Source organism: Macrosteles quadrilineatus, unplaced genomic scaffold (assembly GCF_028750875.1).
Source record: "Macrosteles quadrilineatus isolate MER2022 unplaced genomic scaffold, UCM_ALF_1.0 Scaffold_3__2_contigs__length_128488019, whole genome shotgun sequence".
Taxonomy (NCBI): Eukaryota; Metazoa; Arthropoda; class Insecta; order Hemiptera; family Cicadellidae; genus Macrosteles; species Macrosteles quadrilineatus.
The window spans coordinates 45,752,121-45,768,832 of NW_026542596.1; the positions used below are offsets into that span (position 1 = coordinate 45,752,121).

General features: G+C 32.3%; 1 protein-coding gene across 1 annotated transcript in view; it reads right to left on the minus strand.

Annotated features, from left to right (window-relative positions):
- The window catches only part of LOC128990441 (glutamate dehydrogenase, mitochondrial-like), a 33,431-nt gene extending 16,987 nt beyond the window's left edge, over positions 1-16,444 (minus strand). The window contains exon 1 of the mRNA XM_054412805.1: positions 16,007-16,444. Coding sequence (XP_054268780.1) covers positions 16,007-16,412 — 406 coding nt within the window. The 5' untranslated portion in view covers positions 16,413-16,444. The remainder of the gene's footprint in view (positions 1-16,006) is intronic.
- Between the last annotated feature and the right edge of the window lie 268 nt (positions 16,445-16,712).

The following is a 16,712-nucleotide window of genomic DNA, read 5'->3' on the forward strand; positions in this document are numbered from 1 at the left end:
TGGTCAGATAAAAAGGTCCAATTTTGTTGGAACCCACAAAAACAGTTAATTTCCTGATAATATCCGGACCGCCAATAGAATATCTGCTGAGATATTTTGAAACACAGCATTTAAAATATATTTGATATTGGAAAGATTATTGTTTCTAGTTAAATTTAAAATCATACATTATACATTAAACTATTTCAAATGTCACATTGAAATAGTTTAGCTCAACCATTAGAAAGAAATTTTGCATCCTACTGATTTTCCATTAACAATGGATGCAGTTAAACAGATTTAATTATTTTCCTTATTTCCCAATGTAAACCTGTATTATCCAGAACTAACGATGTTGTCAGTCAATCAGGTTAATTAATAACACTAACACGAGTGTCCAGTGATCAACATATTTTGATTTAACCTTTGACTATTGGATACAGAAGTTGTTGTATCTCCACGTAACCAAGATAAAGCAAAGGTGGAGTGATGTTGAAATTATTAATGAACCATCCCAATGTGTCTGTTTCAACGATTAATGAATGGTTAGTAGACACGCATCATTACTTCTGAAATGTTGTTTTGGTTGGTTTTGCTCATGTGTTTTGTGATAAGCTCAATTTTCCAGGTACATTATTGTTTGCAACATAATTGTATTGGACTTTGAGCATAGTTCTTATTATAAGAATCCTACTATTGGTCAGTTAGAAATTAATTGATTTAGTCAAATATTCTATAACTAAACTAGTATGGTGTACTAGATTAGTTAGATGTGCTAAAGTTTTAATAATATAAAATAATGTGCAACTATGTAATACTGTGGTAGGATGTTCTTTAAAATTGAGAGCAGGAAGCTTTGTTCTTTTTGGTTATTTCAAAGAACAGTTTTATTTTCAATCCGGTCTCTAACAGAAACGAAAAAAGTGGGGCGCATGCATTAGACAATAATAATTTAATAGGTTAAGATAATCGTAAATTAGCTATTGCATGGAGCCCACATTTTTCGTTTTAAATCTTACAAGAGTATTTATTCTCTCCACATATTTATAAAATATTTTCTACTTTTTTTGGGTTTAAAAGGTGGTATTTGAACAAGTCTTTTTATTCATAAAGTATTAAGCTATTTAAAGCCCGATGACCAGGAACTTACTGGGTCCAGTTTAGAACCATCTAAAATAAAAATACTAGTGTAAAAGTCTTTTGCATATGAAAACTATATTCGCGACAGCATAAACTAGCTCAAATAATAACATACATGATCTAAAGATAGTAAATTGTTGTCGATTTCCATCAGATGATCATTCATTATCCCTAGATATTCCTATTAAATCGGTTAATTTTCTTGGGGGTGACCAATCAAAATGTTTGCGATTTCCTATAAGTCATTACTGCAAACATATGTTTAAGGAAATACTAAATTTATTTCATATCATATTTCATGTTTAATTTATTTCGTACCCCTAGGTAGTTTGTCTTTACAACTTTTATTGTAAACGTTTCAAGGTAAAGTTATAATCTTCATTTGTTACTCAACAAATGCAAGATTGAGTTCAATTCTACTGTTATAGATATTAAAAGATTCCAGGGTAAAAAACTGTTAATGATATAAAATTAGTTATGAAGCATTCTTTCATATTCACAAGATTTTTCTTGATAAGTAAGCTAACTTTGAAAGAAGACAATTTTTCAACATATTTACTCCGTAGACAATATTCTAACTTACTATCTCTAATTGTTTCTAAGAACATCTTCTCAAAATGTAAAAAAAAACTTTCAGAGGGTGAAGCTCAAGCGATCTCGTTCATCCAGAAGTTTAGAAATAAAGAAGTATCGTTTTTGTAAAGAATTTCAATTTAACCAGCGTCAAAGTGCCGCTGGAAACTGAGTTGGTTTAAAGTTTTGCTGTTTGTTGTCCTTCAACAACTTTCCTAGAGACAAATTGTTTTGTCTTTTGATCGAATCAAAATATCGTTAAACAAATGTTTTCAAACTATCTTATTGGAAAAGGTTTGTTCAGTCAAGTTTTAATGAGTCAATGTCAAAGCGAGTCATTGAAAGTACGAGTTTAATATTGTATTAAAGTCACTTAAGAAACCCTTCACGATTATTGTGATCTTTTGACAAAACATCAGTTTGGCCCCTACTTTGTTGAACTGTTTACGTGAAGGTATGTACCTCATAATAGTTTTGTTTTGTAATGTTAGTCATTATATTGTTAATCATTTTATTTCCATTACACTAATATCTAACCTTTTAAAAAAATTAATGATTATAGTAGATTGTAAACTAATTTTTTAAAATATTAACTTTTAGGGAGGCGTTTTGACTAAGGTTTAAAGCAGCATAGCTATCTTTAAAAGTGACATACTAAATGTTATTGTTACATGTATATTTACCCCCACCACAGCAAACCTGCAGACTTTGTGAATTTTCATTTACCTGGATAGATTTCCACAAAAATATTCCCATATTTCGGTTATCCGATTTCTAGGAAATCCAACAACGTCCCGATCATATAAGAGTAAAATAACGAGAGTCAGATGGATAGGTACAAATTGCTATTTGAAGACCTATTTTAAATCACAGCGGAGGTTTCTATCTAATCTTAGAAATAATTGTGAATGGATCCATAATGCATTTTGATCTTTCCCTTTTCTTTTGTTTACGTATTTTCCAATACTCGGAATCTGTGCATCTGTAACTATCACAAGCTGATTATCATTATCGTCAGTTCCTACGACAAAAGATCAAAATGAAAAGGTTGTCACTTGATGGCATTGCTTATTTTTATACCTATTGCCAATCACTATACGTAGGTGTGTATGTATGAAGGAGGTGGTGGTTTGGGGAGGTGTATTGTGTAGGTATGGTGGAGGTATGTATATTTACATGTTTGATAACATTGTCAATATTCTGGGCGAGGAAGTGTCACAAGCATAGAGTTTGGCTTGTTATCAGGAGGTGGCAAAAGGTTTGATTGACAACATGCTAAAATTACACCGCTCAGAAATTGGAAAGCATTCCTGTGAAAATGAATATTTGTAAAACTGTGTCAAAATAGACATGTGTTAACCTTGTAAAAATAGTTAACGTGACAGATTTAGTATTTTAAGGTACAGTATTAACTTAGCAAAGTAGCAAATCGGAGTTCTTCACGTAATTGGCAACAGGTTGAGAAAACAAAACTCTAGATTTTAGTTAGAGTGTAATTCAATGATGTCGTCCTTCTACTTGTTTAGGAATGTTTTTAACAATACATTCAAACTTTTTCACTTATCTCCTTCCGGTTTTCGATGGCGTGTGCCAATAAAGGAATAGTTGTTGTTATCGATTACACACTATATTTGACATACTAATGGTAGTTATGAAGTTAAGTAAGTAAGAAAGTGTATTGTTGACGTGGTTGCGGGTTATAAAAGGATCCTTGTATAAGGCTGCGGCTTACTCGGAAATTGGGTCTGAGAGGTTTTGATTAATGGTCAATATACGTCCATGGAAAGCTGATGCAATACGTGGTAAAATATCTACAGTATAAATGAGTAAAACACGTTAGATTAAATTTATAAAGTTTATAACTAATACAAAGTTATGTTATATACAATGCGAACTCGATTAATTAACGTGAATGCTTACAAGCTTTATTGAGTCTTCTCTAGTTTCCATATTTAGACTAAACAGACCGTTATTAGTTCAGGACGTACCTAGATTTTTGTTTTTGTTTTATAAATCCTACATTACACAGTAATTGAATACTACACAACATTTTCTGATAGTCCATCCTGAGAAAATTTAGTTAGCTTTTTGGATGTTTAAAAGTGGAACCAGCTGTGGTTGTTCATGTAATTGCAAATCGGGCTTACAATAAATCCTGTCTAAGAAAGAAATTATCTCATTCAGTAACAATCATACACAGAGCTTTCCACACCTTTCTACAGCCATCCTGCACTCATATTCGGGTTATATACATTTAAATTAATTCTCCATATCAATTCGTGATAATAATACATTCTTATTTAAATTAAAATATCCTCTGATAGCTTAAATCATAAATATAACCCAAAATAAATTTATTCCACCTAGATAAATTAAACCAAACTGATTAATTAAAACAAATGAAGGAGCTAAAATACCTGATAATTTTTATTTGGAGAATCATAATGCTTTGAACTGCAAAAATTGATTTCAAAGTTCCCAATGAACCTCATTACATAAATTCATTGACGAAGTGACATAGACAAAGGCAGTTATAGTTTCAGATTACAAATGTATGGAATGTGTCCTTTGGGGATTTATACACCCATATATAAGATTGATAGGCAATAATTCATAGTGCTAATGGACAATAACCACAGGATGCATAACATATTGATATTAAGTAAAGGGAAGCTTTACTAAAACCTAAACGGACAATTTAAAATATCTCAAGGGTTGATAATATTTTTTCAAACAAAAATATGAATATGCATACAAAAAATTATTAAAATGTTAAGGGTAAAAATTATTTTTTTGTGAACTTACCTCTCATTCAACAAGTGATCAATGAAATTCAATCATAAACACGATTGCACAGGTTTCAATTCAAACATAAACACGATTGCAGAGGTTTCAATTCAAACATAAAACACGATTGTACAGGTTTCAATTCAAACATAAACACGATTGTACAGTTTTCAATTCAAACATAAACACGATTGTACAGTTTTCAATTCAAACATAAACACGATTGTACAAATTTCAATTCAAACATAAGCACGATTGTACAGGTTTCAATTAAAATAAACGCGATTGTACAGGTTTCAATTCAAACATAAGAACACGATTGTACAAGTTTTAATTGACTTGTATTACAACCCAGGAAAACAATACATATTTTTCTTTGGAAATTTCCTCAGCAGTGGATCCGAAATATGACTAAATATAAATACTATTCTGATAGAGAATATTAAATGTGCTCAAACTTAACATTTCTATTGGATATTTTTCTAAAAAAAAAATCTTTTAACTCCAAGGAATTCTTCTAGTTCAACCTTATTGTCACCACTCCAAATCATTACCACAGCTTCTGAATCTTAACAATCCTTAGGTTAGATTCAATAATGATTTTAATCTTCAAATGTATAAAATTCTATAAAAACTGGTTACCTATATCAATGTTCAACCTTTAAATCTCATTCTTGAAACATTAATTCATTCAACAGTTTGCACGCATTTTAAATGAGTTAAAAATCCCTTGCTCGTCATATATTAAAATTACATGTATTACAATTACTTTCTCGCTATAAATTACAATACAGTTAGACGTTTTCATAATCTCTCAGTTATTGGAGCTTAAGTTGTGAGAAGTTTGTTTACTTGTACTAATGACTAATGGATAATGGACAGTCATTTGTCATAAAGCTTACTTGTTGCCGAGACTTCTCAGTCGCCCAATTATAACTGCAATGTCCATTAGTCTAGGCTAAACTTATAACTTAAACTTAGGCAAGCGAACGCATTCCTGCGTTTCTTGTAAAAATGAAGCCATATGATATATATCTGCTTTACCACTGTAATTGTTAGGGTAATGTTTGGAAGAAAAGAATCTTAAGTTAAGTTAAACGATTTATGTGACACTAAGTAGGCTAAGGATAGTGCCGAACAATATTTTTAATTGTCACTGTTGACCAAAATTATCGTGACATTTTCATGCGAAGGAACTTATTCATTTCAGTGCTTATGATGAGTGGTTAACTTATTGAAGTGCGGTGTAATTTAGCTGAAGTAGGTAGTTAGTGAAGTAGTTAAGCATTTGATGAATTCTCGTTATAGAACCGATATGGTGTTTGATTTACGGTACATTGGAAATAATATTTTTATGAATATATTAAACGAATTCCTATCATTCAAACATCAATATTCATAATGTGCTTTAAATGGATGGAAATGATCCAAAGTCTTTCTACAATATAACGGCGGCAAGCATAGTTAACTTTATGAAAACTTAATTAACAAACTATGATGCATTATAATTGCCATTTTAGCAGATCTACGAGGTGAAATTGAACTTTTTGTAAATTTTCACTAAGTTCAAAAGAAAAATGTTATAAATAGAATCGAATTGAAAGTGAGGAGGAGGCCGAGATTGCGCAAAGACAAACAAAGATGTTTGCTATTTATAGACTGGAACACTCTCAGGTGTTGAATAGAGGAAGCTTCGGTTGAAAGCAAAGACACATCTAAAATATTGCCTTTGGAATGGTGCTATTATTTGCTAAAATAACTATTGAAAACAACCTTAAAGTCCACAAAACAGATTAAACAATCGTATACATGTAATTTCCTAATGAAGCATCTGATGTAAATTTGAGGGTTTTTTACAGTCCGAATTACGAAGCGGTAGTTTTTTTCGTAAATTGTTTGCTTCTTGGTGTTTTAATTATTTTAATAACTATGTAAATCAAATCGACTGATATAAATGAAAGCTTTTAATCTAATATTATAACCAAAAAAGTTAAACGTTAGCGCTTTCTAAACGATACCAAAATTAAACTATAGATGAAGAAACATACGAAAAAGGTTATAAAGGGTTTTAGATTTAATAAATTTATGACAAACTACTTGTATTATTTAAAATAAAATAAAAACCATGTTATTGAGCTACAAATTAATCATTGTTAAGTGGTTGAACCTCAAAATAAAAAATTTTATATCGTAATCATATAGCTCGTAAAATCATTTTTAACATCAACGTAAAGCCAAATTAATTTTATTCCTTTGATTGGTTGTACCTTTTCTTTTTTAGCGTTCCGCCTCTTCATCTACTATAGTCTGTATGATGGATCCTGTCCAATGACCGGGTCCACCTGGGACTAGCCCGTGCCTTAAATCATTGGCTATTTCCCAGGTAGATAGAGAGCCAGGAGACAGGTGCCATCACTCACGCTATATAGTGACAAAACGTAGACATGAATCGAGTTATTTTCACTGTTAGTTTCTTCCCAATGAAATCACATTCAATTATTTGTTAAGGATCCACTCTTAATAAAGTTATTGTCTAGAATAATCGGAAATTGTCTATTTATAATAATAGTGTCTTTGAAAGCTACATTGAATAATGTTCGAAATGGCCATATGTAGTCCTACTAACATTCTTAGGTACTGAGAAGTCTTAAGATAAATTGTTGTTAAAAGTATTCCAATTTGGCCAAGACTCTAGAGATCACAAGACGCACTAAGGTGTTTGAATAGTTAAAGTTTGTTGTTTATTGGCGCTTTATTAACTTTTACTTTATTAACTTGTCTTAGAAAAACAGTCCAAAGTTTGTTTTGAAACTTTGGCAGTTAATAAGAGTTATTTTTGTCACGTAATTTCTATGGATTTCCCCTTGAACTTACTTTATGGAGTCCTCATTACTTAAATTTATGAAATGGTCATCTGAGAAATTAATTTCTTTGTCATAATAAATTAAAAAAGATACAGTCGCTATTTGTTTTATTTTGTGTATTACTAAGAAGATATTAAATGCATCACATGGTAAAAATTACTATACAATCTTGAATATCTGTTTTACCTGGGTTAACACTAATCCCTCTACCTCTTATTAAAAATAGAAACTAAATTCATTTTTTGCTATTAATACAGACTGAGGAAATGTTTTGGCAATTTGTTTTAGCTGTCACATGTTAATTGTTGCAACAACGAATGATCAGCTGTGCTTATAACATCAAATAAACTATGCCATTTTAGTAAATATTATGCCTGAGGCTATTAACACTGAGATTTTGATAAGGAAACTTATTTTTAAAATAGTGATTCTTGTGCAAAAACCCATATATTGTTTGGACCACATTCCATCCTTGGTCAACATGGCACTGTTCCAGATTGGAAAACAATGGTGAACTGGGTAAAATTATTTAGGATAAACGCTTAAACCTTAAAAATAATCGACAGGTTCCGCAAAACTCTTTGAACACCAGCAAATGTTGAAAGAGTGCGAGTTGCAGTAACTGAAAGTCCAAAGAGATTTGCCAGGAAGCTTTTGTAGCTGAAAGCGTTAAGTTGGCTCCTTTTTGGGAGGGGGGGGGGGTTGTTCTAAGAAGCTACGTGAAGTTAGAGGTTTTTCAAAATCACCCCACAGATTTCCTTGAACCGAGGCTAGGAATTGTCCAAAAACTTAAGTGATTCCTGAAGAAATGCTGGAGGAGTACTTGATGGAGTTTTCAAGTGCTTAAAAAGGAATGTCAAGTAGGACAAGGACGTCACTTGCAGGATTTATTTCTCAAGAAATGGAAAAATTACTTTTTTAAGTTAAAATGGCAAAAGATAATCTGTGTTTTGATGTGCTATTTATATCCATAGGGTTAATATTATTGAGTTTGTACTACTTATAAATTGGGGTGCTTTAATTGCCCCACCCTCTACATGATGTCAGACATAAAGCTATTCACTCACTCACTTTCACTCATATATAAATTCACTCGTAGGTTTTAGAAGTATATCAACTATTACATAAGAATTAAAATAAGTGGTTGATTAACGCTTTGGCACAGTATAGTTAAACTGCTGTACATCAAAATGAAAGCAAATTACGAAACCCCCTTGATATTATGCTGTTACGGTATGCGGAGTTAATTTTGGAATCATATTATCATGTATAATTACTATAATCTTTGACTATTAATAGAACCTATAATATATATAATTAAACATCGAACTGTAGAGCAACTGAAGTAATTTTGGAACAATTCTCCGAGTTAAACATATTGCAACGTAATAAGGCTTTCAAAATTATTGAAAATTACTGTCCACCTAACATTTTCCCTTGGCAGCGATTTATAATTTACATGAAGTTAATTTTAAAAGTAGCCTACTTGAAACCTAATCTGCTTTTAAATTCATTTGTCATTCATAAGTTATCTTGTCGAATATACCCACGTAATCAAACCAAACTAAAGGATAAACTATTGCAAAACTACAGCAACTTTCATGTCACTATCAAAGTAACAAAAACTAAAAGAGAAACGTATTTTTTGACAGCAGAGCAGTCTGTAACTAGGTACATTGAACTAAGTTCTCATTGAATAAAAATAAACTACAGATAGTTTATTAATAAACTAGCCCTTGTTCTAGATGTGAAATGAAAAAAAAACATAATAAACAATTATAGAGCCGCCTTGCCCTTTCTTACACTTAACCTGTACAAAAATATATTACAAATATTGTAAACATTTAAACAATTTATAATACTATAAAATGGAAATCTTAGATACCAGAAAAGTTTAACAAAAAGATTACGGGCATCTTCAATTTTATAAATTTACACACACACGTAGATGAGATCATTCTAATAATTATGTCACTTACGTTTATTTTATAATAGCTATTTTATATGAATTACGATTGAGTAGGATAATTAATTACCTATTTTAGGTAACCAAGCAACAATATAATATGCACTGCAAGTTGCTACAGGAATGTTCTGGCAGTAACTAGTATCAGCTGGCGTGTTGTCACCAGCTGATTGATTCCATTGATCCCTCCTTGTCCTCTGACCTGTCACCTGATTGCAAAACTTAGCTGAGCAGACTGTCACACCACCTGGTGGGAGCTGTGCCAACAACAACCGCAGTACATGTCATAGTGGCCTTTACATCATGTTTATGTTGCACCTACACGCAGCAACTAACAACAACAATAACAAAGTTTTTACCATTGACTTTTTGATGCAACGTTAAAATTTGTGACAACTAAACTAATTCTGAATTAAACCAAATTTGTTTATTAATAAAAGATTGTTTTTCTACTAATAGGATTTAATTAGCTTTGTCAAAGTGACAGTGTTTCCAGGCCATGTCATGTCAGATGGTCCATAATGTTTACTTATTTTGTATCTAACATTTAAAACACTGGAATTTTTAGAAAACCTTTTAATCATAAGCTAAATTGGAACTAAAAAAATTTTTGTTTAACTAAGCTATTAAAGTATTAAAATTTATCCCCTGAGCTGCAACGTTACTTAAAGTAGGCTTTACCTTCGTCAATCCAGCTCAAATGGTGGATCGCAATGCCATAGTCAGACACAAAATATCGGCTGAAGTAGCGTCATTGTCACCATTTGAGCTGAATTGAAAAAGGTAAAGCCTATATTTAGTATACAAATAGTATTAAATAGTATTTTAGTAAATAAAATAATAGTATAGTAGTAAATAGTATTAAATAGTATCTATTATAATAGACAAATTTCCTCTGCTAGGATTTCGTCTTAACTATTCGTAATGTTGCTGTGGAGTATCATTTATCAGACCTGGTAAAAATCCATTCCCTACTCTAGCGTCTAGAATAAGATAAACCTTGATTTATTCAGCAAGGAGTATGGGTTAGGTTTGATTACCGAAAGGCAACCAAACCCCTTATTGTAGAGGTTGGTACGAAGTAAATTCATTTTCCTACCAAAAACACTTCCATTAACCATCACATCACACCAACACTATAAGTATAGTAAATTGAAGTTTCAACACTACTATTCACGGTAGGTTTTCCTTAATGCCATCTATGCTGACACACCTTATATTAATTGATTAACGCGGTTATTTTGTTGCAGATTCTTGGCTCTATGCTCAGACAATAAGGTGGTCGCGTCCCAGAATAGAACCGAGAATCAAGTAGCAAACAGATGGACGGTGTCGCTTGGACTGAATATTTCAGCAGAAAAATACCAGAGTGACTTTGACTATTTGTTCGCAATATTTAAAATGTGTCTAATATTTGTGTTTTTACACAAATTACCTTTTTACCTTAATTGTTCATGTGGTGTTGATAATAATGTCAAAATACAAGAGATTTACCTAAACTAGTGAAACAAAATGTAAACGACAACGATTACAATTGGATTGTTCTAAAGTCAATGTCCCAACGATCGACATAAAATCCAGTAAATGTCCATTTTACATAGGCCAAGTCACCATGTTGTTTATTATTCTTAAATATGACAGTAAAAGAAAAACGTTTGCATATGGTCCTCATTTTAGTCTTTTTAATTATTTTATGTTGGGTTTCGTTAATGGAAATTACAATTCATTTTTCATATTTTACTTTATGAAAAATCATTCAAGTTTCAAAATAAATTTTAACTTGAATATGTTTTAGATTCTATTAGTTACTACAGCTAGTATTGTACCCAGCTACAACAAGGAAGTAGTGCAGACAGTGTAATTGTACTAATGACTTCAGCACAGACTGTTGTGTAAACTAGCATGTTTGTTAGCCAGAGTATTGTCTCCATGGATGAATCTGTTTGAATCGTTCATCCGTGACTACAATGGTTACAGTTAGTTTTGTTGTAAGCGAGGTGTAGTAATAATTATCTGTTTAGGCCAGTGGATAAAGTGATCCAACTTGAAGGTTGTTGGTTCAACTGATTCTGAACACGAATGATGTAATTGATTATGTAATTTGGTTAATCAGTACGGAAAAAACAAAACTTTCTGGGTCCTGGAACCTAGTGGTATTATAGACAAAATCCTACACAGTATTTGTGACGTGGTCAATCTGTATAATATTCACTTCAATAAATAGCCTCTCAATCCGTAATAGAGGAAAATATAAGGAAATAATAAAATTAAAATGTATAAGCAACGCAAAACGTTATAACAAATAATATTACGTAAATTTTGTAATTGTCGGGCTACTCTCCCTACTTAACTTTATTTATTTGTTCAATGTACTCCACCACACAAATGATGCATTGGCTTCATGCCTGATCATAGTTCATCGTCGTAAATAAATGTTATTTTTAGCGAATTTCCCATATAGGGAATAAGCTATTACCGTAGGTCTCATGGTAAGACCTAGACCCGGGACCGATTTTCTTTTTCGTTTTGAGGTCCCCAGAGGCCAAAAACACCATCCGTTCAAATTCATATATATATATATATATATATATTTATATATATATATATTTATATATGTGTCCGTTAGCGCGATAACTCGAGCAAAATTGATCCGATTTTGATGAAATTTGGTACAAACGTGTAAACCTACATTTATTCGAACGAGTTCGCAAACCAGCATAATCGGACCATGGGATCAGGGGTTTATGGGGGGTTTTATGGGGTAAAAATGGGTTTTTCTCATTTTTGACCCTAAAAACTTAAAATTTCTAAATTTCTCTCTAGACCATTTTGAAGAGCTTAAAAAAACAAATAATTTGATATATTGAAGTGTTTTTGAATGTTCATTGACTACGGAGAAAATTTAAAAAATTGTAAATTTAAAATTCCCATGTTATTATTATGGAGAATAAATAAACTGTTCTTGTTTGCTTGTTTATGGATATATTTTAATCAAATTTGGCAATTTGGTTTATTTCATACTAAGCTATCAATATTTCAATTGAAAAAAACACATCTCAACATCTTCCCCGTAGCAGCAAACCTAACTACTCACTAAAATTAATGTTATTTAAATAGGAAATAAATCTGAAAATTTATAGGGAATATTTTAGTAGAAATCAAGCCGGGTAAATGGAAATTCGCTTAGTATGCAGGTTTGCTGCGACGGGGGTATTTAATTAAATCGTCAGAAGCAATGTAAAAGCTAGCCTCTAAAGCACTGACTAAAACGTCGAGTAAATTGAAAAAAATTACCATTACTATCATGGTTATGAAGATTAAAGTTTCAAATACAAAAATACAAAACGTAACTGTAGTAGCAATAAAACATAATTTTGTAGCAAAATTTAATCAATTTTATGCAGCATCAGCAATCACATTCAACACGTTTTTTACAATAAAAATCACTTTCTTTAAATTAAATATATTAATTTTAATTTGATAAATGGTTAGCTTAATAATATAGTTTACCTATTAACTTAAATGAGACAACTTTAGATTAATTAATAAGAGATAAAAGTGGTCTAAGTTGGCGACGGCTGGGAATGACAAGTTAGTCTCAAGATTCCAATCTTGCGAACCCCTGCTGTGATACCATCTAACCTTTCTCTTATAATTGGGCTGTTTATACGTCACAAACCTTAAGAGATCTGAAACTTAATTTTGTCTGATGTTTTCCAAATTTATTTTAAGAAGGGTCATGGAGACAGTTTCTTTTTTGAAATTACTATGTTCTACTTTTTCCAAGTAGGTTAAGTACTTTGTAGGGTTGATTTCGTTATTGGGGGGTTTATTTAAAATAACATAAGTGTCGTAAAATTAAATGTACCACAAATAATATTTTATCTGGCGTTCTTCAACGTTATTTCAAGAAGGGTAATCCACATAAAAGACAGTGTATTTTAAAATTATATTTAGTCTCAATAATTTGTCTCCATAGATTTAATTTTGAGGTATTTCGTTAGCAGCTGTAAGAAAGAAAATATGCAGACCATAAACTTTAACAAACCTAACTTAATATCGTCTGTTGTTTTCCAACCCTCTTCTCAGAAAGGTCATAGAGACATCTTTTTCAAACATTGCTTTTAATCTAAATCATTGTTTATATGTAGGTTAACAACTTTGTTACGCTAAATGTATTTTCAGTAGCTAGTAGTGGTATTATGTATAGAAGAACACATACATATTTTTGAGTGTAAGTAAATTGACTTAAATTGATATAAATTTAAGCTGATTCATTTAGTTGTATCATTGACTATCTTGTTAATCGATAAAGTTTGCTACATTTATTAAAATACAATTTAGTAACAATATGTGAAAGCGTTCTATGTAGATGTTTTATTAATTACAGATTCTATAAGCTTTAGGGTCCCAGTTATTTTTTCATAAAATCAGCACAATAATAGCGTTCTACAACCACTGTTTAAAAAATCACCAGCTAATGTCTTTTTGACGACGAAAGCACAATTCCCCAAAGCAAATTTAATTTTATAACCTTTGGTGGAATGGTGGTGTAAGAGAGGTAATTAACTTTTGGATACTGAAATACTCAGTTGTTTCGTTGTAGCTAGTATTTTTCAAAAATATAAAACAAATAAATGAGCTATTTCCAGAGTACACTAAGGTGTACAAGTATCACAGAAATAATTTATACGCCACACCAGATGTCATATTTAAAAATAAGTCGCCCTTTCAGTACCGTTACGTTCAAAATATTGACATATTCGAAAGAGATAATTTTTATACATCAGCGCCACCTTCAGTGGTGTTCATTGTTATACTAGTAACAACTTAAAGATAGAATGTCGTGTCTAGTTTCATTCAAAGTCAACGGTTGTGCCCTAAAACGATTTTCTTCGGTAGATAAAAACAAATTTAATACTAACGTCATGTCAAATAAATTTATAAGGCCGTGTTTTTTGGAAGATCTCTTTCGCTTACTCCAGTATCTCTTACCTATCAACATGTGACAATAGAAGCCCTCAAGCATCAGTAGGCTGTCACATATCTTGCCACGGATGAGTTGGCATTGTATCACGTATAATAGATCTTGTGTACGTGGTGAGAATATTAACTCCTATGCAATAGCTACAAGGTTGTGCCAAAGACAAATCAAAGCTTGCATTTAACACTTTTCCTCGTTACACGGTTAACACAATAAAAGGTTATTCAAGAGATATCCGTGGTCAAACATTCGTAGTGTCAGTATTTACCATACAGGGTGAATAAACTGAATAAAATGGTAGCCCGTCAAATGTATTGAAGTTTACACATTAAAAAGATAAAAAAAATCGAGGTAATAGTAATATTGGTTACCATTTTGATTAGAAAAGAGATAGCTAACGCTGGCTTTCACCATTCTTTAAGTTTTGTAAACACTTCAAAATAAGGCGTCACGTGAAGGGGGTTTACATTTAAAAGTTTTTAGTTGCCCCCAAAATTTCTCAGTTTTGGAGGATACTCAAAATTTCCAAAATCATAAATTGAAACTTCCTGCTAAGACTGCTCGACCACCTAAAGTATATCTCTGTATATTTACTTACAAAAATATTAGAGAGGGGGTCTTGACATTTTATTCACCCTGTATTTTGGCGTATTTTAAGGGTAAGCCCACATGCGTTTGAACCACTTGAACACCTGAACATTCATGACAGAGTAAATACGTTGGAAATGTAACACTACTGTTTACGTGCTACAACTCAATACTTAAACTACCAAACATTAACTTCCTAGTAGCTCTTGTTAGTACCTATTAGGAGCTCTTGACGCCTTAGAAGAATTTCAACACGAAACATCATTTACATATGCATAGTACTCATTAACAATTGAAAATAATAGTCTCCTTACAAGTATGTTGTCTCAGGTTTCTCTCTGTAAGTTTTGAAGTATTTAAAGTCTATATAAAGGGTCATTGAGTAACTATTTAGTATAAGTGTATATGTAGAGGAATTTACTTCTTTGGGATATAATCCAGATAAAAGTAAATTAATGATTATTAATACACTGCAAGATCATTGATTCGTTGAAAAAATTAACAATAACCTGAAAAAGATGATCAATATTTAATCATGATCCTAAAGAGGGTACATAAAATCTGCATCTAAAATTCCTTTTTTTATACACACAACTTTCGTATCGAAGGAACTGCACTAAACGTATCTCACATTGAACAAACGAAACAGCCACTAATCGCTTATTCAAAAACTGTATACATTTGCCATAAGATAAGATAATGGAGTGTTTAAAAAAACTTGATCTTTATACACCTAAGAACTTCACTGCAAAAATGTGCGTTTATCGTTGCACGTTTATGGATGTTTCTCATTGAAATACTATGCTTATATGATTTTGAAGTTTAAACTAGATGATAAGTTTTTACAGAAAAGGAGCTTTTCGAATATTAGTTCTGGAGAATAATTGTTACGTCGAACTGGAAAAATTTGTAGACGGCGTTTCGGATTCGTTGCAACAATCTTTTTCAGGGCAATCTGAAATTCTACTGAATTAAATTGTACCTTATCCGAAACTTCAGCCATTAACCGGTTCAACGACACGCTCATCTCCAAAAACCAAAATTCGATTTGGTGCCTCTCAAAATTGTGTTTCCTAAAAGTGGCTTAAGATGTTTACACTTTGTGAACTATTATAATACACTAACCTCCTTTGCACGGAGTCCTGTGAACACTGTGCTGAGCTCGATATCCCTGGATCATCTCCCAGTCTCCAGAATCACGTCTGATCGGGAACGCTATCTCCAGAATGTGATCACACGGCTGCATTCCCAACAAGATACCCTTCACCTTCTTCCTCTTGTCTTCCACAGACATCTTCCCCTTCATGTCTTCCACCAGCTTGTCCTCGGCGATCTGACAAGCGCGGTGGAAGAAGTACTCGACCATGTCGAAGAACCTGGGGTTCTCTGCGGTGGGTACATCCTTCAGCTTGTCGGGGAGGTTGTGAACACTGCTGCTCTGGAGAACTGCAGGGGCGAAGGCCTTAAGTAGTTTCCCCAACTCGCATGGGGAGGATCGCACACACTTGGGCACTGATTTGAGATGAAACATCGCGATCACGGGTCCTACGCTGGACCGGGAGATGTTCTACACTGAACTGAGAATGATTCCCCCTCCACTCCCTAGGCTTTAATTAGCTCACAGCAGTAGACTCGTGTCTTTGCCCGTAACTGAGCTGCTAGCTGTTAACATGTGTTCAATCTACATGTTTGCGTTCACATCCTGTAAATGTCTGTAGAACCATTGACTATGTGATACTGAAGGGAGAACCTAGTGGAAATGTATGGTTTACAAACTAACATCCTCTAGATACATCTTTGAATATATATTTGCAAAATGGTTTATGTAAAA